The 23,752-nt window shown below is 34.7% G+C and overlaps 2 protein-coding genes and 1 long non-coding RNA gene across 3 annotated transcripts; 2 read left to right on the top strand and 1 right to left on the bottom strand.

The window, feature by feature from the left end:
* Window positions 1-3,664: 3,664 nt before the first annotated feature.
* Window positions 3,665-4,673, top strand: LOC124449036 (WD repeat-containing protein 90-like). The gene is made up of 3 exons (XM_046999979.1): window positions 3,665-3,739; window positions 3,814-3,898; window positions 4,331-4,673. Exons 1-3 carry the CDS (start codon window positions 3,665-3,667, stop codon window positions 4,483-4,485), a joined length of 315 nt encoding a protein of 104 aa, XP_046855935.1. The 3' UTR covers window positions 4,486-4,673.
* Window positions 4,674-6,289: 1,616 nt separating this feature from the next.
* LOC124448471 lies at window positions 6,290-9,062 on the top strand. Its single transcript, XR_006949072.1, has 3 exons — window positions 6,290-6,334; window positions 8,749-8,850; window positions 8,931-9,062. It is a non-coding gene; the product is annotated as an uncharacterized LOC124448471 (long non-coding RNA).
* An 8,467-nt stretch (window positions 9,063-17,529) lies between these two features.
* Window positions 17,530-18,014, bottom strand: LOC124449035 (phosphatidylinositol 4,5-bisphosphate 3-kinase catalytic subunit delta isoform-like). The gene has a single exon (XM_046999978.1). It carries the CDS (start codon window positions 18,004-18,006, stop codon window positions 17,530-17,532), a length of 477 nt encoding a protein of 158 aa, XP_046855934.1. The 5' UTR covers window positions 18,007-18,014.
* Window positions 18,015-23,752: the final 5,738 nt, after the last annotated feature.

Here is a 23,752-nt window from a genome sequence, read left to right as displayed (position 1 = left end):
AGGGATGACATTCGTCCGTTGCAGTACAAAAGAAGATGGCTTCAGTACAGGAGTTCAACAGATTTGCCAGGTGGAAAGCGAATTTACAAAATGAACATAATAATCCATTATAAGACTTTTAAAAAAGCCATCACAATAATAAAATAGAGAAAGATTTATTAATAACGTTTCATCTTTAACTTAAGACAACTTCAGAATATTTGAGTTAATTTATATACATGAGGTTTTAAATACAATCATATATTACAGGGTGTTAAATTACATGTGAGTTGAGTAGGAAGTTTAGATGACGGAATTAAGTGAGAATGGCAGTACATTAAAGAAGGTAAAGGGGGATTGAGTTTCTTTGGGTGTTAAGAGAGGGGTTAAGTTTGGATATTAGAAGGCTTTCGTGAATCATAAGGTCATAATTGTCGGAGGAGGAAGAGAGAATTGAGAAGTCATTAAAATCGGCAGAGTGAGATGTATTTCTTATATGAGAAAGAACTGCAGATGGTGGTGGACATAAGGAAGGTTTCCCTGTTAAGGGAGAGATTCCCAAGTATGAATGTTTCAAAGTAAATGGTTTGAACCCGGGAGTATCGTCATTTACCCGGGACGATCATCATTTACAAACAAATATGAATGTTTCATTATCCTATCTTCAGATCATATCTTCATTTAATTTGATTCCCAAGTGTTAAGATATTCTGGTGTGTAAATGACGCGTGGTTTGACCCACATACGATGCAGAGCAGCACCGACACTTAAATGAGTATACAACACCAGATCTCAGGAACTTGGAAAACCTATCTTTAAAAGGAAAGAAAGAGGAGAGACGCCTGGAAGAACGAAAAACAAAGCAAACGTTAATATGAGGAAAGGCAGCATTGCAGAGTCGAGTGATTTGACTGCGAATCTAAAGACAGTGTAGGCCAGTGAAACGGAGACAGATTTAAGGGAGACTCATTTAAGTGTTGATGCTGCTCTGCATCGTATTTGGGTCAAGCCACGCGTCATTTACACACCAGAATATCAGAACACTTGGGAATCTCTCCATTAACAGGGAAACATTCCTTATGTCCACCACCATCTGCAGTTCTTTCTCATACGAGAAATACATCTCACTCTGCCCATTTTAATGATTTCTCAATTCTCTCTTCATCCTCCGACAATTACGACCTTATGATTCACTAAAGCCTTCTTATATCCAAACTTAAACCCTCTCTTAACACCCAAGGCAACTCAATCCCCCTTTACATTCTTTTATATACTGCCATTCTCACTTAATTCCATCATCTAAACTTCCTACTCCCCTCACATGTAATTTAACACCCTGTAATATATGCTTGTATTTAAAACCTCGTGTATATAAATCAACTCAAATAATCTGACGATGTCTTAAGTTAAAGACGAAACGTTAATTATAAATCCTTCTCTATTTTATTATTGTGATGGCTTTTTTAAAAGTCTTATGTTGGACTATTTTGTTCATATTGGTATCTATCTATAGTATACAGTGATATATGTGATATCTACCTATAGTATACACTATACAGTGATATATGTGGTATCTATCTATAGTATACAGTGATATATGTGATATCTACCTATAGTATACAGTGATATATGTGGTATATAACTATAGTATACACTGATATATGTTGTATTTACCTATAGTATACAATGGTATTTGTGGTATCCACCTATAATATACAGTGATATCTTTAGTATCTAACTATAGTATACAGTGATATATGTGGTATATAACTATAGTATACACTGATATATGTTGTATTTACCTATAGTATACAATGGTATTTGTGGTATCCACCTATAATATACAGTGATATCTTTAGTATCTAACTATAGTATACTGTGATGTATGCGATATCTACTGTAGAGGACAGTGATATAAGTGGTATAGTATACAGTGGTATGTGTGGTATCTACCTTATAGTTGGTTCTTCATCTCCCCCCTATTTTCCTCATGTTAAGGATAACTTTGGAGCTTATGAATAACTTGGAATTTTTAAGTTTAAAATTATATGGCTGGGGATAACTTGGTGTGGTTAAGAATATTGGAATGTGTGAGGATATGATGAGATTGTGGATGTGTACTTGGGTTGTTTTCATAACTTGGGATTGTTGAGTATAACTGAGGATGGTAGATTATTTGATTATTTGGTTATGAAAATCATCGAGTCCTATTGTAGTTCAACTCTAGTGGTCAAACTGAACATTGACAATTTTGACGTACCTTAGAAATAAATTTGTTGTATAGGTCGTGTTTTTATGAGTGGTAGTACAGACGATGTGGTAGCCATAAGTAGTCCTGCTACTGGCCTCAATGTCCGTTTGATCCAAGGTCATAAGGGAGCACCAATGACTGATATGGACATTGCTTCACATAAGGTACAATGAAAAACACTCTGCAACAAATAGAACTGAGTAAGAAATAAAAGATTTTCACTGTGTTTGTACGGGCTTATGCAAACGGAAGAGTCCTTTGGGAGAACTTAAGAGCAGATCAGTGCACCTGTTTAAGAGTTCTCATGAGCCTCTCCAAGGTTTGCATAAGCCCGTGCCAACACAAAAACATCTTTTACTTCTTATCTAAAATAGCAATTATGCGAAAGTTTCAGAGAATTGTTTTTATTTTTCCTTTAACATGTATTCATGATTGATATGCAAATTCTCTTTGATTGATTGAATCAGTGGAAACGTTTATTTATTTTGTTTTATGAATAAAAATTCGTAACCTACTTCAAATTGTTTTTGAAGCACTTTCGAAATATTTACCAAACTTAACATCTTACTGGTTATTGATGATGATTATTATATGGCAAGCGTCACTTCCGGCTAAATGATGCGCTTTGATTGGCTCAGAAACATTTTTGCCCGTCCATTATTTTCCCGTAATCGACCACGGTCCAAAACGCGTAATTTTACTGTCAAATGTAAACAAACATCTTAAAGCAAACAGCAAAACGCGAAATAAACGAAACAAAAAACTATTTACGAATGTAATTCGAACGAAAAACACTTGGAAAACTATCTAGACGATACAATTATGAAACGAGTTTATTTTTTATGGACGAAAACTAGAAAAGTGAAAATCAACTCGTAAAAACCGCAAGGACGAGAAGGCAAGCTTCGTTTCAGGTCAAATAATGCCATCTAATAATCTATTTAAAAACCTCGCTTTCTCGGTCTTTACTGAGAAATATCAAACCTCTGTCTTTTTTGTACAACCTCGCCCTACGTGCTCTTGTCTGTACAAAAAAATTTCGGTCCATTATTTCTCTGTAAAGAACTAGTGCTCGGTCCTTAAGGGCTTTTTAATAATCAAAACATTGTTTTTAGAACGATCATCCATCATTCCAATTCTCCCAGATTGTGGCTTATTGCGAGCGCTGATCGTAGGGTTAGAATATGGAAGGCCGATTGATCGAAGGATTTCTGCGAGCTTGTTGATTGGTTAACTTTTCCCGCTCCAAATATAACACCAGAAGGAATTGCTTTGAAAAAAGACGATGCGGTGAGAAATTGTAGTTTGTTTCAAGATAATAAAAGATAAATAAATTATTATGGAAAATGGTTTTAATAAGTTTGAAATAAGCATGTTTTCTCCCTTTGAAGTCTGCGTATTTGCATCTACCGCCAAGTTTGGCAATAAATTATTATGGCCGATGTTGTTATGTACTGTGGTTATGGTCTGAGAAAACTGATACAATTCTACAGCTTGTCCCAGAGAAAGGTCAGTATTTGTAACAGGTCTGTTCTTGAAGCAGACAAAATGTCCATCATTGATGGAAATGTGTTCATTGTCAGGTTTTTCGAACTATTTTGTTGACACAATGGGCATCTTGCTTGGAAATATCGCCTAAGGGTCATTTAATTGCTGTTGGAACCAAAGGTATAAATTAAGAAGTTTTTTACAATGTTCTGCAAAACAATACTGAATGATTTGAAAATCCTTTCTATATCTTGAAATATAATAGTTTGAAATCGATAAAGGTTTTTATCTTCTCCAACTTATGTCAATTTTTCTCATCTAGTTGTTTCCATTAGTAAAACTGGACTATCGATGGTTTTCTGAGAAGAAAATTTAGATCACAATTTAGGGTTACGTATCCCACATAGTTTAAGTCTAAAAAGCCGTCCCAAATCGACGTAACTACGTCGGAAATATGAATCAAAAAAGCACTAGGTGAAATTCTCATTAAATAGTTTTTTATTTCTTTTCAGTGCTTCTTTTATTTCCTCGAGAATTATTGACACCGAATGCTTTAGTTTACAATCACTTAATTAGGTATTTTTGCTGTCTGTAATTTTCTTTTTGTTTTAGATCGACTAGTGAAAGTAATTGATTATGATAAAGGAAGCTTTCAAGATTTCGATATGCATTGTGACTCTATTAGCCATGTGACATTTTCTCCGACCGGAGATAAACTGTTTTCCGTTGGTTTTTCGGATGTTGCTTTGTGGAAGGTGTTGATATAGAGAGACGTCCTTATTACACAATCTTGGCAAAACAATATAAAGTCGAAGGCTGGTGCGCTATAGTCTATGACCCGTCAATTTAAAAACCCGATATTTTATCTGCTTATTGAGAGCAATAGAGAGATATGCGTAAAATGTAAAATGTATAATATATTCTTATTTATGAAAGGAAAGTAAAACCAGCAAAATTTTGTTTTGTTTGTTAAAGAGCAAAAGATTATTGTTGCAAGAAAGAAGCATGGAATTCATGGCTTGAGAGAGACAGCAATATAATAGATGGTTTTTGCCAATATAAAAAGCTTCTCTTCAAACAATGTTTTTTAAATGAAAGAGAACTATTTCAGTGTAGCCCTTGAAAAAGACTTTAATTGCTGGAGGGAGGGGGGTGGGAGGCTAGTGCTAATCTGACTTAGCCCAAGTTGATAACAAAATTTATGATCGAGAACATGGATGCAGAATTGTGATAAGGAAATGAATTTGGTCCTTACTTGGCATATAATGGTAATACCCATCATTACGCAATACGCGAATATAAAACGACGACATTTTTCCATGCTATTTTTTAACACGTCTTCATTAAGGCCCCGTTTACAATATACCGGATTGCTATCACAGCAGGTTGAATATTCTTTATATTAAAAGGCAGTAAAATTGTTCAGCGTCAGAAACACGATCAAATAGACTAAATCTATCCGCTTAATAAGCTTTTACTCCGAACAGTTATCCCTTTTAAAGCAAATGAAGATGTCGTGATGAGCTAATCCGGTATAGTGTAAACGCAGCCAAAACGTTATTTTTTAAGGAGTAATAAATTTAAATACTCCGGTATACGAACAATGAATTCATATTAACCTCGTCTACGCTATTTTAACCTCAGAAGAATCTTTTATAACGGTTCTCCATGAACGCCATACTTTCTGTAAATATCAACCCTTTTACAAAATTTCACAGCGGCAGAAAACTGGAGCAGCCGGAGAAAAAATGCAAGCAAAAGCTCACAAACTCATCTCACATTCGCAAGCTAGTTTTATTTTGACCAGGGAACGATCTCGCAAAACAGCTGTAGAATGCATCGAGTTTGACCTTAGTGCCACTGTAGGTGCTCACTCCGATGAAGTTGAGATAGAGGCAGTTTATTGTTTTGTCAATCTTTACTGCTGACAAGGTCATTGAATTGTTTAATTAGGCGTAGAAAGTGAACGGGGTGGGGTGTGTAATTCAGATAATATATTAATTGATAAGAATGAATTCCATACAGTGTTATTAAATGTTATGCACGCAACGCACAGAACATGAATGGAGCAGAAATTGACTTGAAGCACACTTATATATCAATGCGGTTAGATATAGTTATAAGACCGCCAACGAGCAGATATAAGCTAAGATCAAGACTTAACTACGGGTTTTACAAGAATTATCAAAGTTTGCCAATATCAAATTCTTTATACCCGTCAGTGCTAATGACATCGGCCTATACGGAACGTCCATTGTCCCCAATAATCCGTTTCTACCGCAATGGACTTGGGTTTACATTAATGAAGTTTCACTTAACTTCGTTTTTGACCGTGATATAGAGTGGTTTTTGTATAAAATATAATAAATTAAAATCTTACTGCATATTTCAAGGAAATATAAGGAAATACTAAAACTTATATTAAGAAATATAAGGGTCTTTTCCCTGATCACACTGGTAATTGACGTGTTAAATATTAATGCTGACTTCTGGGATATGTGTTAGTGGATAGAATAGATTCAGACGTCAGACCTTTTCGACCTCGTGGTCGTTAAAATCAATTATTGTAGTTTAATGTCGTCTTCATTGAAACGTGCTCTGACAATATTTATTCTGGTAAGTGTGAATTTTATCTGTTTTCATCGTGTTAAAGGGAAGTATAGCAAAGCTAAAACAATCAATACAACACAACAGCCATGGCCTACTTAAATTACACGGCCTGATATCTTGCCATAGCAAGGCCAAAAATGCAAGGCCATTGAATTTTCCGGCGGTGCTCTTCGAAATTTTGATCTTCTTCCTTCAAAATTGTTCATTGTCCTTACTTTATGGTATAATCTTGTAGCTAAAAGTCTAGCGATCATTTCAAGAGTTTATTGGCTGAAATTGGTCCATTTTTCGCCGAGAAATCAAAGTTTATAAATTGGTGCGATCGGCGGTTGTTTTGCTTATCACGCGCTCGTCTTCGTTCGAAAATTTTAGCTCTTAAGGCTGAAACACACTGGGCAGTCGCTTCAGTCGCGCGTCCAAAGCGAATTGATGCGCACGCGTCAGTCGCTTGAACGCTAGAAACACACATGCAGCGACCATCGCGACTTTTACCGTGGCGTCTATTGCACATGGCGGTGATTTTAGTTTGTTACAGACACAGATATCACTTAAACTTTTTATTTTGGCCTTTATTATAGCTACTAATATATGAATATTTACTCAGTACAAACTACAATGTGGAGAAAAGAGAACAAGCCAGTTAAAGCACGCCAATATGATCATAGTCCATTACGCGTATATTGTGGATAATCTTATTCTGCGCACTAAGGTTGTGCATTAGGGTTCCAGTTTGTAGCTCCTATTGTCCCTATTTGACAAGTCATATAAAAACTGAAAGATTCCAGTGTGAATTCACTATATATTGCCTTCGTTTTCCAAGGTATAATCTATAAATTTCGTATGATGCTTATGACAGGAAATATGATATGCATTTAGGAAGTTAAAATGTATCTATTGGCCAATCAGTGTAAAGCGACTGAAGCGACCAAAGTCAAAAGTTCAACATGTTGAACTGCGACTAGCTGACGCGACTACGCTACTAGCTTAGTAACCACGCAAAGCGGTAGTTTTAGACGCGCGACTAAAGCGACTGCCTAGTGTGTTTCAGCCTTTAAATCTATCGTGGATTATCTATATTTGGTATCTACGTGTTCTTGGTACTCTCCTCTACATTTCTACAAGATTTTTGGAGTCGAACTGTATACATTTTTTCTTTTATTTACGAAAATCTTCAAACCCATAATTATAGCGATGGTGCTTCCTATTTTCAACGGTGTCCTTCCTACTCCAACTACGCCTAAGAAAATTTCATCAAATCCAAACGATTTCATTGGTAAATCATACTATCCCTTACCTTTTCAAGCTTCCTCATTAATTGGAAATCTTGGTATTGGTTCTTCTCCATCCTGGGACATCAATATAAACAATAAATCGATCAAACTTAAAATAGAATGGTATGTTGAAAAGAACAATAACAGTTCTCATGAATTCCCAAAATCTCTACTTAACATACTATCAGCCTACAACCTTGTACAACCTACCTGGTCCTCCTCCTTTGCTGAAGAGAAACTGTCTTTCAAGTTTGAATGGAAACTACTCTCTGATGCTACTAACCAACCTGAACAAGTTAAAATTCCATCTACTAACTTACCTTTACATACTCCTGACTTTGGGTATACATCAACATCTAAATCGAAGACGAGCGCGTGATAAACAAAACAACCGCCGATCGCACAAATTTATAAACTTTGATTTCTCGGCGAAAAATGGACCAATTTCAGCCAATAAACTCTTGAAATGATCGCTAGACTTTTAGCTACAAGATTATACCATAAAGTAAGGCCAATGAACAATTTTGAAGGAAGAAGACCAAAATTTCGAAGAGCACCGCCGGAAAATTCAATGGCCTTGCATTTTTGGCCTTGCTATGGCAAGATATCAGGCCGTGTAATTTAAATAGGCCATGCAACAGCCTATTTCATTTTCGAGGTAACTTAAAAATGACGCTTGTTCGTTGACCATTTCTAAAGAATATTTTACCAATTGGATTTTAAACTATTCACCATTTCAAATGCTTTTATTTTGATGTGGAAGGGGTGACTTGCGTAACGTTGAACGGGGGAATATTTTGCACTGAAAGTTTCCGCTTATTGACTTGTTTTATCTCCAAAAGTCTGGAAAATTAGCTTCAGTTAAATAGTTGAGGGTAAAACGTCGAGCGCCAGGTATCTAAGAACGTAGCTTGATGATTTTCCGATTTTAAAGTAAACCATATCGCTGTCTATTCATGAATAAGAAAACAAAACGGAAAATTTGTCTTTTCACCATTCAATTCTCTATATTTGCCAGATATTTGCTTATTTTTAAAACAAAAATGGCGGACACCAGGAAATTTTACTTCCCGTGTCCAAACTCTTTCGCAAAATCATTCTTCCGTGAGGAGAATGGTAGCGATTTTGAAATAGAATCGATTTTTTTAGGTTTTGAAAAAGAGTTGCGCGATGTCTTCCAATTCATCTGATGATGAATCTGAACGTTCGTCATCTCCCAGCTTTCCTGAATATGAGATATGTATGAGCGAGGTATAAATAATAAAATATTTAATGTATCGATCTTCTGGTGAGCTTTTCACATTAAGATTAAAGCATTTTTTTTTGTTTAGAAACTAGACGGTATTCCACCATCGCATGTTGTCAACATTGAAACAAATATGGATATACGTTGTTTGTGTTATTTTTCATCAATGAAAAGTTTCTTGTACAGTTACAGGAGCGATGCACTAGGACTTATAAGTGAAGATTTTAAATCTGATATGAAGAAATTCATGGATATAAAATTTGAAAAGAACTCGAAAAAAATTTTTTTGCGTTTTTACGCAGATACAAAATGGGCCGTTTCCTGGAACGGTTCTTTAATAGCTGCAAGTGCAGCACTCTGCCGTCGTCTTAGAGATCATATTACCAATTTTGCTTTGATTGTTTTTGCCTTACCTGAGCATCAGGTCGGAAAGTTACCGAAATCGGTATATTGCATAAACTGTCTTCATGCTCGCACTTCTCAACTTAAGTTCTTCCCAGATGGAAAGAGAATTGCCGTCACTATTCGTTTGAATCCTGATATTCCCCATGACTTGGATCGTTTTTGGTGCCGTGTGTATAAACTACCAGACGGTTTGTGGAACGTAGAAGAATCTATAAAAGACGGACCCGACCAATGGATTGATCTTAAAGTTGAATTTAATGGAGTTGATTGCATTCAATTAGGTTGCCCTTTTCTTAATACGGATCTTGAGGCAAATGAACGTGACGAGCAAGTGTTAAAAGAAAGACGTGAAAGTGGAAATGAAAGTGGTGTTGAAGATTATTTAGATTTGCGGGCGCAGTATCGTGCTGATGGCTTTAGTTGTTTGGCTCTATCTCCTGATGCCAGCCGTCTTTTGGCAGGAAGCACTGATGGTGAACTGTTCTATTTTGACGCTGAGAGTTTAAAACTACTACAACGCGTTCGTGTTTACGATTATTATTCAGCAGTTAAAAAATGCTGCTACAATCCTGCATTTGGCCGTAAGGAGTTTGCAATATGTGATCGTTACGGGCTGTTTTGTGTGTGGCGCGTTTTAAATCTTTCTGACAAATCTGAGAATTTCCAGTTAGCCCATCAAAAAAGGCTGGCTGTTCACCCAAACCATCACAATTACTTCAATATGCTTATTGATATCAGTTATTCTCCTGACGGAAAACTTATTGCTGTTACCATAGCTTGTCCGATTGATTACATTGTTAAGACGTTCATTATTGGCTCGCGTTCTGGTGAAATTTGTTATACGTTGGATTGCGTGGATGAACCTGATCGACAGTGTTCGAAAACTGAGTGTCTGACCTCGTTCTTTGGTAATTTGTGTCAAGTTGCTTCAGTTACAAGTGTTCATCCCCGCGTTTTTTTCTGGAAGTTGCCTGTTGTCTACGATTTAAAAACATTGTGTTTACTCACAATCAAAGCGTTTATCTCTTATAATATTGTTGAAAAACTCAATATACCTTTTTGTTTAAAAAAAGAGTTAAAGTATATTTATTCTTACTGTACTTGAGAAAGTCATTTAATAGCTATCGTCCGTTGGACGTTCTCTCACTGCAGTGATGTTTAAAAACTGGGCTTCTATTGGTTATAACTCGTAAACATGTGCACTTGAATATATTTTGGCTAATTCATAACACTTGAGTGTATTCGAAAACTTCTATTGACAATTGTTTGTAGACCTGAGCATGTTGTGGTAGAGTCATTAAAACTACCACGTGGTTGCGTTTGAAAACTTGACTTCTTTTGTAAAAATTATGCAAATTTGAATAGATAGATGAATTATTTATTCAAACACGTTTAATTACCTCATCAAATTACGTTAATTTCCACCAGGGGCATATGAAGTAGAAATTTTTAAAATGATATAAAGTACACAAAAGTAATTTATAAAACACTTAAATACGTAAGCACTTAATAACTAAATTATAAGCCCTTAAAAACCGAATGCGAGGTCTTTACGGAGAAATATCGGACCGAGGTCTTTTGTGCAGACCGAGCCCGTAGGACGAGGCTTGTACTAAGCGACAGAGGTCTGATATTTCTCAGTAAGATCCGAGAAAGTGGGGTTATTAAAAGATTTATTATATGGCATTATTTAACTTGAAGCGAAGCTTGCTTTTTTTCTCGTCTTTGCTGTTTTTTTACTAGTTGGCTTTCACTTTTCTAGTTTTCGTCCAAAAAAGATAAATCGTTTCAAATTTTATCATCTGGATGGTTAAACTGTTTTCCATGGGTTTTTCCTTCGAATCACATTCGTAAATGGTTTTTTATTTCGTTTGTTTTGCATTTTGCTGTTTGCATTACGAAGTTTGTTTACACTCGACTGTATAATTATGCGTTTTGGACCGTGGTTGATTACAGGAAAGTAATGGATCGGTAGAAATGTTTCTAAGCTAATCAAATCGCACCATTTAGCCGGAAGTGACGCTTGCCACGAAATAATAAATATTTATTTTTAAAAATCAAATATTTTTGATAAACAAAAGCACTTAAACACAAATGAAACATACTCTTTTATGACTAGACATAGTGTATATAAGTTTAATTCATTAACAGAAATGTAATATTCCTTTACTAATGTTTAATTTTCATTTTGAGCTGCAATTTTGCTCTAAAGGAAGAAAAGGGAGTAACTCTCTCTAACATTAGTTCGAAAGGAATGCTTCATTATAAGACTTTTAGAACGTGAGTGTAGTAGACAAAGATAACTTGCAATATTCCGTAAATTTTAGATAGTAGTCTCATCAACGAGTTTCGTCACAAAACATCGATCACCAATCGTAAAACTTTATTGACAATACAAAAATACAAAGTATTGATGTTTATAAATAATGGTAGTTGTAGATCGTCCGTGTATATAAAGATCAGAGATGGACTGTTGGTGTTAACGTTGTTTGTCAAAACATGGCTCAAAACATTCACTTTATTACGATATTATTAAGTTATAAAGAGTGTATCAGGAAAAACTTAAAAAGAAATTGCTTTAAAAATTTCTAATAGTCAAAGCCTTATAAAAAAACAAAACAAGAAAAATTAATTTTCCTCTACAAATGTCTATGTATCCTATATTTCTCTTTCTATTTCTGACATCCGAACAGTCTTTCTTCTAACATTAAGTCTTGTAGACAAAAAAATGGAAATTTTTCCTTTTTACTCTGTGGCTGTAAATTTTATTTCGATGATTGCACAACTGCATGTTACAAGTCCAAGTTCTGTGAAACTTAAAGTTTTGACGTTATAATTCGTTGTCTGACGAAAAAGCTTATCGCGGTGTACATCAAACGAATGGAAGATGCATAGTTCTTGATTATAAACATAGCATGGAATTGTGCCTGAATGTATCAATTAAGGGTCGCAATTTGAAATGATCTCAACAATTTCATAATTTAAAAACAAGACACCTCTCTTTTGCGTCTCGGTTTCGGCGATAAAACTACAAGTATTGCCTTCCTAAAGACAAGTTTGTCAAACTCAAAGCTGTCAGCTCAAAGTAATAAATTTTGAATGACAAACATCCGTACTAATTATATATTTTTGATTAATTTTTCAAATGTTGATTAAAATGCGCAGTTGCGAAGTCGTGAGAGGACAGTATCTTGAAAATGGTTGTAAAAGAAATCCATTAACTGATAACAGTTAATATAAGAATATTTTCCCTGAATAGCAATGAATTATGGGATGGAATAGACTCAGATCACTTCCTCTGTTCTTCACCCTCGTGGTCGTCGATTAAACTTTAAATTCAGTTGCCTTTGAGCCATTGTGGTTGAATGTCGCCTTCATTGAAACGTGCTCTGACAACATTTTTTCGGGTAAGTGTGAATTTTTTTGTTCAGTTTATCATTTTAAAGAGAAATGGAGAAGCCTAAATAATCACTAAATAACACCAGCTTATTTCATATTCGAGACACCTTAAAAAAATCGGTTTGCTCGTCAGAAATTTTTAAAGAAGATATTTCAATAGGATTTGTACTTTGCACTTTAATGTGTATAATGAGTTATTTGCGTTGAATAGTGGAATATTTTGCACAAAAGTTTCCGCTTCTCGACTTATTTCAACTTTACAACGCTGAGAAATTATCTTCAGATGTAATGGTCGAGTGTCGAGGGTAAAAGTCAAGTATCACGCATAAAAGATTGTTGCTTAATTGTCTGTTTGTAATTTTCCCTTTTCTGGAGTAAACTAACTTTTCGTAATGCTACATTGTGAACGTTTATGAAATATACACTGTGTACATAGAGCAGGCGGTTAGGTATACAGATGTTTATATTCTGCGGCCGAGCAAAATTATGAGCCAGCTTCTACCATAAACCATAGGAATATGTTTCATTGATGGTATTAACATTATTGGAAAAGCAGAATTATGCAGTGTGTTCCAAAGAAAAACAGATTTCGCACAAATGATTATGTGTGCATCAAATGAAATCTGCATGAAATGATTTAGCCTTCTCTAGCTATTTGTTCCGCCTGGTTAAAGTTGCACGTGCTTGTCTATCTTTTTTGGCAAGTTATGAAAAATATATTAACGTTTTTACGGCTGTTATAATTTATTTAATGTTGACTTCTTTACAGAGCAGTGACGGAATAAATTTGAGATATAAATCAGTGAATGATAGTACTTTTAATTTGCTTTGCTTTAAAACTGTCGAAACCTTTAACCACTATAAAGTCCCAGAAGTGTAGAATTGTCTGGTTTATTAAGCTTTTGTGAATGCTAATTACTATATTATGCCTAGTAATTGCAGCAACTAAATAACCAAAAATACAAATGTCAATTTTCATTTATTGGATTAAAAACCGTGAAATGAACAGATCTCGCTTGCAGTAAAACAGATTTCCATAATAAAAGCTCGCGCACTGATAAAGTCAGAACAGAGGATCCTGAACCAATTTTTTGCCAAAATAAGTGCATTGTAATTCACCGGATATGTTTAAAAGAGCCTTCACTTGATTGCAGACTTTTTTATGTTCAAACAATGTTCAAATTGTAACTCATCACGCCTTAGTCAATAGATGTCTTAAATGACAAAGGGAATTGCATGCAAAAATATAGCACTAAAGTGCATTGTTTGGTAAGAAATTTCGCCTTTTAAAAATCTGAAGAGTTGGAAAAAGGCAGTATATAGGAGAAAAAAAATTAGTTGTGTATCCAAGAGTGGAGTTTAAGTTTAAGTAGCTGGTTTGTGTAAAAGTAGGATTTGCTATTTTCTCTAATGCTATTACATAAATCTAGATAAATAATATACGAACGTTATGTACTTCACTACATGATTACATAAAAGATGCGTTCACTATGATTTGCGGAATGGTCGTTTGGTCTGTTCCACGTAACTCTATTATTTTTGCTGTTTATAAATGCAGGATGAACCAAAATTTTGCGCCCAATTTGCCGTTTGTCGCCCCTATATAATCCTTCCTGGGGGCCATGGCCCCCTGCAAACACGCCACTGTTCATCAGTCCACATAACAATAAAAATGTTATGACAAAACCCAAGCTGTTTGTAGTGGATTAACAAATTAAAACATGCTTTTAAGATATGTTAATTAGGAAACAAAGAAACATACGCACCCTAATTTACATATCAGTTCCAGAAGTAAGCATGTAAACATTGATAATGAAAAGAAAGTCCATTGCAGTTTACGAGAACTTTTACTTTAAGCAACAAAAAATGTCTTCACTTTGGCATATTCCATTAAAAAAAAACAATGAAAATGTGTCACTCTGCTGAAAATTGTCACTGACGTTACAGCTGACAAGGCCATTGAAGTGTTAACGTTCACATAGGCGTAGAAAGTGTGGGGGAAATGGGTGTAATTCAGGACTAACAAAGACACTTGAATTTCATTGCATACCAAGTGCAACAAGTCTGTTTTACTACACGTGACAGCCTGCATAAATTATGTAAACAATGGGTCAACTTATCGTTGAATACAACGTCCACCTCCCTAACTTCTTAAAATTCGTTTCTGCGGAAATGGACATGCGTTTACAGTAATTTGAAATTGACTTGTTAAATATTAATGTTTAATTCTGAGATACATGTTAGTGGATAGAACAGAGTCAGACGTCCGACCTTTTCGACCTCGTGGTCGTTAAAGTCAGTAATTTTGGTTTAATGTCGTCCTCACTGAAATGTGTTCTGACAATATTTGTTCCGGTAAGTGTGAATTTTAGCTGTTTTTATCATTTTAAAGAGAAATAGCAAAGCCAAAACAATCAATTCATCAAAATAGCTTACTTTATTTTCAGGATAACTTAAAAACAACGCTTGCTCGTTGGAAATTTCCACAGAATATTTTACCAATGGGATTTTAAAGTATTTGCAATTTCAAACGCTTTTATTTTAATGTGTAATGACCGACTTGCGTATCGTTGAACGGAGGAATATTTTGCACTTAAAGTTTGCTCTTATTGACTTCTTTCATCTCCACAACAGTAGAAAATTAGCTTCAGTTTTATGGTTGAGATTAAAATGTCGAGCGCCAGGTATCTAAAAACGTTGCTTGCTGATTTTCCGAGTTTAAAGTAAACCATATTGCCGTTTATTCATGAATAAGAAAACAAAAGAAAATTTGTTCACCATTCGATTCTCTATATTTACCAGATATTTGCTGGTTTCAAAAAAAAATAGTGGACACTAGGCAATTATACTTCCTCTGTCACAACTCTTTCGTATGTTAGTCTATAGTAAGATCATATATAGATCGAGTCTATAGAGTCGAGACACACATGAATGCATTACCACTAAAGATGTTATTTTACAACCAACGCAAGCGATACAAAAGATAATCATGCTTCCCAGAGGCGAATGGAAGCAATTTAGAAATATAATCGGTTTCTTTAGGTTGAGAGAGTTGTGAGATGTCTTTCGATTCCTCTATTGACGAATCTGAACGTTCGTCAACTCCCAGCTTTCCTGAATATGAGATATGTATGAGCGAGGTATAAATCATAAAATTTTTGAAATATTGAACTTCTAGTGAGCTTTTCACATTAAGATTAAAACGTATCTTTTTTTAATTAGAAATTAGACGGTATTTTGCCATCGCATGTCGTCAACGTTGAAACAAATATGGCTATACGTTTTTTGTGTTATTTTTCATCCTTGAAAAGTTCCTTGTACAGTCACAGGAGCGATGCACTAGGACTTATTAGTGAAGATTTTAAATCTGATTTGAAGAAAAACATGGATATAAAATTTGAAAACGACTCGAACAATTATTTTTTGGCCTTTTACCCTTCTACAAAATGGGCCGTCTCTTGGGACGGTTCGTTAATCGTTGTAAGAACAGCACTCAATCACCGTCACAGACATAATATTATCAATTTTGTTTTGATTGTTTTTGCCATCCCAGATAATGAGGTCGGCCAGCTACCTAAACCGGTATATTGCATAAACTGTTTTAATGCTCGCGCTTCTCAACTTAAATTCTTCCCAGATGGAAAGAGAATTGCAGTCACTAATTGTATGGATCTTGAATTTCCCCATGACTTGGATCATTTTTGGTGTCGTGTTTATAAACTACCAGACGGTTTGTGGAACGTAGAAGAATCTTTAAAAGACGAACCCGACCAATGGATTGATCTTAAAGTTGAATTTAGTGGAGTGGATTGCCATCAATTGGGTTGTCCTATACTTAATACGGATATTGAGGCAAATGAACGTGACGAGCAAGTGTTAAAAGAAAGACGTAAAAGTGGGAATGAAAGTGATGTTGAAGTTTATTAAGATTTGTGGGCGAAGTATCGTGGTGATGGCTTTAGTTGTTTGGCTCTATCTCCTGATGCCAGCCGTCTTTTGGCAGGAAGCACTGATGGCGAACTGTTCAATTTTGATGCTGAAAGTTTAAAACTACTGCAACGCGTTCGTGCATGTTTATGATTATTATACAGCAGTTAAAAAATGCTGCCACAATCCGGCATTTGGCCGTGGGGAACTTGCAACGTGTGATCTTTATGGCTGCTTTGTGTGTGGCGCGTTTTAAATCTTGACAATTCTGAAAACTTCCAATTAGCACATCGAAAAAGGTTGGCTGTTCACCCAAAACATCACAATTACTTCATGATGATATCAGTTATTCTCCTGACGGAAAACTTATTGCTGTTACCATAGCTTGTCTAATTGATTACATTGTTAAGACATTCATTATTGGCTCCCGTTCTGGTGAAATTTGTTACACGTTGGATTGCGTGGATCAACCTGATTGACAGTGTCCGAAATTTGAGTGTCTGACCTCGTTCTAATTTCCTAATAAAAACGACTGTTTTCCTTTTTTTTTTTTTGTAAGGTAAATTTGCTCATATCACTGATAGCAAGCTTCAGTTTTTGTGTCCTCCATTGCAAAGCTTTTGCAAGAACATCACTTGCTTTATAATCATAATGAGCTTGAAAATCAGAGCATTCTCTCCTATTTTTTCGATCAGTAAGCTTACAAAGTGAAACGAGGAAGTAGCCATCCTCTAATTTTGAAGTGATATGTCTTGGTAGCTTAGGGAAAGCATCACATAGATCCACTAGGTAAGCACACATTGCTCTAATATGCCTTTCCTTTTCCTGTCTCTTGGCAGATATTTCAGTTGCAAGTTCCGCAAATGTACGTCGAAATAAAGTTGTTTCAATGTTGTTTGTTTGGTATTCAATGGCACGCGTTGTGCCAGTCAGGCATCTTATTTTCGAGTCAATTAAATAGGCTTTCTCACATATTTCTCTGAATCGTAAAAACTCTTGGCATTTGTCAGCATCTGTTTTTTGCCGTTTGTTATAACGTAAACAAAATCTCGTGAAATAATAAATGGTACACGTTCTCTGTTTACACCAAACTTTACTTCGAAATTTCCCAGAAAATATCCAAAATCAATATGAACAAGTTGGCCAGTTCTTATAACCATAATGTTATCGCTATGCCTATCACCAACGCCCAAGACATATGTTGCAACACAGTAACCAGCACAAGACATAGTAAATGACTCAACTGCACCGCAAAGCATATCAGGGGATTTATTATGCCTTTTCAACCAATCAAATAAGACTTCTTTCTTGAATGCACCTCGCACAACACCACCCTCTGATCTTTGAATATTTGATAACGTTGTTGCATCAGTTACAACTTCTTTAACAGCAATCTTATCGCCAGTTGGCAATACAGCATAAGGAGTCATCTCTAAATTTCAATCCTTCTCTTTGCCATAGAGTATCCATGATCTTAAACATTTGCAAAGTAAGCATATCTTGGAGAAGATCATCTCCATTTTTAAAAATCAATGTTGTATCGGGGCCCATTTCGAACGTGAAGCGTATATTACGATACATAAAGGGAACAACAGATCACGGATTAAAGTTTTCGGCCGAAGGAAACCCTGACTTTTTAGGATTTTCAGGTTGCGCTGGAGACATTAATACACGAAAATCAACATCAGGTTACATTTTTCAAATTGGTAATAGCACATTTAGCTGGTCAAGCCGAAAACAAAGAACGGTTGCAAAGAGCACAACTGAAGCAGCATATGTAGCATTAAGTTACACCACGCAGGAAGCAATTTGGGCTCAAAGATTACTTATGGACATTGGATTTGGAATGGAAGGACCAATTACATTCTTTGAGGATAATCAAGTAGCGATTGAACTTGCAAAGAATGATAAGTACCACAACCGTACTAAGCATATTGACATTTGTCATCATTTTGGCCGGGAACGAGTTCAGTCGAAAGAAGTCAATATTGTTCACTGCTCAACTGATGAAATGAAAGCCGATATTCTAACGAAAGGATTACCAAAATTTAACTTTGTGAAATTGAGATCTTTGATAGGAGTCACGACAACATGAACACTATAGTTTAACGATTTATAACTTTTCATTGTTTTATTTCGGTTAAGAGTTATCAAGTGGGAGTGTTAACAAGTGAAAACTTTCCCGCGTAAAGTTTGCTAGCAGGTCGATGATTGGGTGATGATGTAATTTAATTATTTTCATTATTTAGAGGTGATATAAGCACATTGGCATTGTTGATTTATAGATGTAGAAGCACATATATTCTATTTTTTTGTATATTGTTCATTAAGCGTTTCAACATATATCACTTTCGTTTGCTCGGTGAGTGAATGTTTAATAATTGGCTCCCGTTCTGGTGAAATTTGTTACACGTTTGATTGCGTGGATGAACCTGATCGACAGTGTCCGAAATTTAAGTGTCTGACCTCGTTCTTTGGTAATTTGTGTCAAGTTGCTTCCGTTACAAATGTTCATCCCCGCGTTTTTTTCTAGAAGTTACATGTTGTCTACGACTTACAAACATTGTGCTTACTTGTAGTCAAAGCGTTTATCTCTTATAATAATGTTGAAAAACTCAATATACCTATTTGTTTAAAATGAGAGTTGAAATATCTTTATTCTTAATATACTTCAGAATGTCAAACAATCTTCTGTTAGACGTTTACATTAGTGATATTGAAAAACTGGAATTCTATTGGTAATATTTCGTAAACTTGTTCACTTACTGACACAATCAGAGAATAAAAATCACAGTTATACATTTAAATATTCTTTTATCATCTAATGTTGGTTCAACTTTTATTGTGATTAGCTAAGAGCCTACAAATAATTCCTAATGAATTTCCACCTTCTAGCCAATGAAAATTATCTGTCTTTGACGTCATTTTAACGTGACAACTGACAAAACAAAACTTATTTTGGCGGAATCTTGCTTGATATTGTCTCTTGTTTTTCAAATTATTTTTTCTTGATTTACTAAGACTAACGAAGTAAAAACTTTTGGAAAGTTTTACAAATATCAGTCAAGAGTGTTTTCATTGAAAATTTACGGGGAAAAGATGAAAGCATACTTAAAAATGATTTGATGTTGAAGCACTTAAAAAATGCTTCAGTATTTAATAGCATAAAAGCTTCTGCTTTTATAAATGTATAACAAAACTTTTTCTGAATTTTAGGGATTGAAAGACTTCAAGAATCATTATGAGAAAAATTTTTAATAACGTGCTCAACTCATCAAATAATTGTTAACTATTAAGTGATAAGTATCACTTAAGGTAAAATGGCGCACATTGATTTGCTCAGAAAGATTTTTGCAAGCCACTTCTCTCCAGTGGTGGATCTTGCGCTTCGTTACCAACGGCAGTGGGAGTGTTAATAAATGAATGTTGTAAAAATTCGCAGAAAATAACTCATTTTAAATGAATAATACAACAAATTTTCATTAGATGAGTACCCCGGGAAATTATTGCACTGGCAGCTACCGTTGGCTTTTATTTGCTTATATAATTGTCAGTGTCACTCGTATCAGTTTGAAAACGAACAAAAATTATTGACTTCTTTAAAATGTCTTCATTATATAAATGTCAACGTTATAGCTTTTCAAGATTCATTCTTGGTATTTATACCAAGAACCAAGAACCAATGAAAAATCGCAATGATACATTAGTGTGTCAAAAGTTTTAGAGAATTTAAATACTAGGGAAAACACATACTTTAAGATAATATGCTACTTTTGCAATTACCTTAAGACAGCACCGGGATTTAGTCATAAAAGTAATAAGCTTGTAAATGGGAAATGCTTTTATATTTTGAAAAAGATATAGTTATGCAGAAATTATTTAGTAGTTTTGTTTCTTTTGTCTTCTTCTTCTTCTTCATGCCTCTTTTTCTTTGTGAAAGCCTCAATTCCTCTTCACAGGCTTTTTTTGATTGAATTCAAAGCACTTTTTCAAATTTTTAAATGAAATAATTCTTTTGAGCTCTCCGATAAAAGAAATATATTTTAATGAATAGCGTATAATATATGATGAAGACCTGTTCATACGCCGAAAAGACAGGATGTCTCATGTAAATAAACGATGGTTTTTCATCCAAAGATTTTCTGTATCAAGAAACCGTCGTTGAAATAGCCTGCAAGGATCTGTCCTGTTTATTTACAAATATAATTTGTTTATATTTGACAGCCAATGAGAAATGGGAATGGTTCCTCTTCTAACTTCTGCTTTGGTGTAGCCATTAAAATAACGTAGGAGTTGTACTGTCATTAAAAGCATAGAATACACGTCACACCGTAATTCCTCACCTATCACCCCACAAGAGGAGTTTGTCTCAAACACTCCACGTTCAAAAACAAATTTTTCGGTCGCAGAAAACAGAAACTTTTTTGGAAGCCTGGAGATTTAGGTAAAAATGTTTTTTCTACTACATGATTTCTTAATGGAAATAATTCTGGGCGTAAAGACATTGCTAAGTCACTTTAAAAGAGAAAATATCAACACAGCTGCAACCTGAAATAACTTATGTGAATATCGAATGCTGTAAAAAATTGAAAAATTTAATTAGCCAATTACAGTGGAGAGTCTTTTTTAAAATAATGGCGTATGCACAACTTCAAGGCATCCAGCATGGAGACAGAAAAGTTTTTCAAGCAAATTGAAAAGTTCACGAATATTTTTCGGGATTTTCATCGTCTTTTTTAAAAGTTAAGTATGGATTCATGTAGAAAAATTATCCTATTTTTTATTGATATAATTATTATTTTGAATTCATGTTAGTTTTTACTTAGGTATTATTACTTTATATAAAGGTATGTGTTCGTAACTGCGAAGATAGTTGCCTACCTTAAGTAAATATATAAAATATACATAATCAATTAATACAAAATTTGCGGCGCACGGTCTGTTACAATGGAACGGGCCGAGTTTTCGTTTGTTTATACAATTTTGTGATTTATTGGGCCGTCTATGGTCGTATCAACGATGGATAAAACAAACTCAATTTTTGGACAGAAACAAGGATATGTTACTCATATTTGCATCTTGAAATATTATATAGGCATACATATATTTATCTAAAGTAAGAACTGCGAATGTTATGTTACCTAAAGCGTAAAAACAAACAAACGATGTGGACCCTGCTCTGATTTTGGGGATTTGACCTTTATGTTATGATAGCGTTTTAAAATAATCTGTTGAAATAAGCCTGACGAACAAGGGGAAAGCCTTTTTCTTGACAATGTTAATTTACTATTCAGCCACTTTAAACGTACTGCGTATGCAAATTTATGCGAGATTATTATGTATGACGTCAAAACCAGGTAAACAAAAAAATTTTGCCAAAAGTTTAGTAGTTTGAACATTTATAATCATGTACTGTCCCGATGTATGGCTGCAACAGCGATAGTAAAAAAGACAAAAACACGGAAAACATTTCTTTCATTTCCTAAACTATAAAACAAGGAGGAAAGCAAAAGGCTAAATATTTGGATAGAGTTTTGCAAGCATAAAAAATTTTGCCCATCAAAATGTACTTGCTTGTACTCCCTACATTTTCCCCCAATGCATTTCTTCCCGGACATTTTCCAGACTTTTAAAGTCACTTAACTTTGTCAGATTTTGTCGTAATAACTCATCAGAAGCAAAGAGATCAGCTAGTTGTCTTTCGTGAAAAAAAGTGAGTACCTTATAATAATGTGTGGTCTTTATGACCTTAAAAAACAATAAGATACGAACATTTAATTTCATTTTGGTTTTGTTTGAAAAAGGGAAACCAGTAAATATTTCAAGTTTTTTTTTAAGGAGGTTAAAAGTTTAATTTCTTACGCTGAATGTATGACCGTATCAGAAACAATCAATGTTACAAAGAAGATATGTCGACTAATTGCAAATGGGAAATTGGCACAACAGTACACAGCCAAGTTTCATATATGGGTGAACAAACAAAACGCTACTCATTTTGTGTTCAGACCATTTTTGGTAGTATCCCAATGATCACGATAAAAACCAAGGCTACCCAAAGTTTTGTCAGTTCTGTGTCGCTAGATAGTCTTTTCACCTGGAACAAGTCATCAACATCTACTTAAACATCTACAATAACTTTCAAAATTATTCGATCAATAATTTTGAAAAAAACGAAAAAATGGAAACAAAAACAAAACTTTCTGACAAACTGTCCCGAAGAATCGACGTCTGAAAATCGTGAAAACGCTAATATCTTTGAACATCGGGACATTTTGCAAATACAAGAATTTCTTGGCGAAAGCGAAGAAGAATACTTACCATCCTTCAGTGAGGAAACAGAATCTGATAGAGAATTTCATGAGAATTATGAAAACTGTTCTACAAAAATAGTGTTGACCATTCGCAAATCTTTCACAGAGCAACTTAAATTCGTAATATGCGAAGAATCAATAACCAAGACGTTTTCTACTTGCTTCAAATGTTAGAGTCTGTGTATTGTAAATGATGGAAGTGTAATTGGTTGTTTTTGTAGGATTTCTATCTTCTGTTCTAGAAGAACAGGAAAAGACATTTCTTGGTCTGCAATGTCACTTTCAAATTGTTTATCTGTTTTAAATCTGCTTGTGACAACAAACATCCTTACCACTGGATTGGAGTGTAATAAGACATTGCGCTTTTTCAAGTCGCTGAACATATTACATTGAAAAAAAAATTCGCAAACATCCAAACTCTCTATATAATTCCAGCTGTGAACAGCCTTTGGAAAAAGAGCAGCAGCAAATGCTTTCTGAAGTTCAGTGAAAATCTACTGAAATAGCGTCAGATATGAGGGTAGACAGCCCAGGCCACGTTGATTTATTTGGAGGGGGCAGTACACTTGATTTAGAAAGATAAAATACCAGAAAAATAAAAGAAGAACCAACCTATAGTAACATTTTCAAACTTGATTTACAAAATAAGCCAAACAATCTTCCGCATATCAGAATATGTTTGTCGTAAAGACGAGGTAATTATGATCTAGGGGACTAGTCAGGTACCCTTTGAGAGTTGAGACGGTCATCAAATCGTAAAAAGGATCTTTAGTACACAAATTCATCACCCCCATTTAACTTCAATGTTGGAAGTCTTACCACATCCAAGCTTTGGTCATCTTTCAGTGATCATTGATGACGAAAT

The sequence above is a fragment of the Xenia sp. Carnegie-2017 genome, unplaced genomic scaffold, assembly GCF_021976095.1.
Source record: "Xenia sp. Carnegie-2017 unplaced genomic scaffold, XeniaSp_v1 HiC_scaffold_23, whole genome shotgun sequence".
Taxonomy (NCBI): Eukaryota; Metazoa; Cnidaria; class Anthozoa; order Malacalcyonacea; family Xeniidae; genus Xenia; species Xenia sp. Carnegie-2017.
The sequence above is the reverse complement of the archived record's forward strand: the minus strand, read 5'-3'. Positions and strand labels throughout refer to the sequence as shown.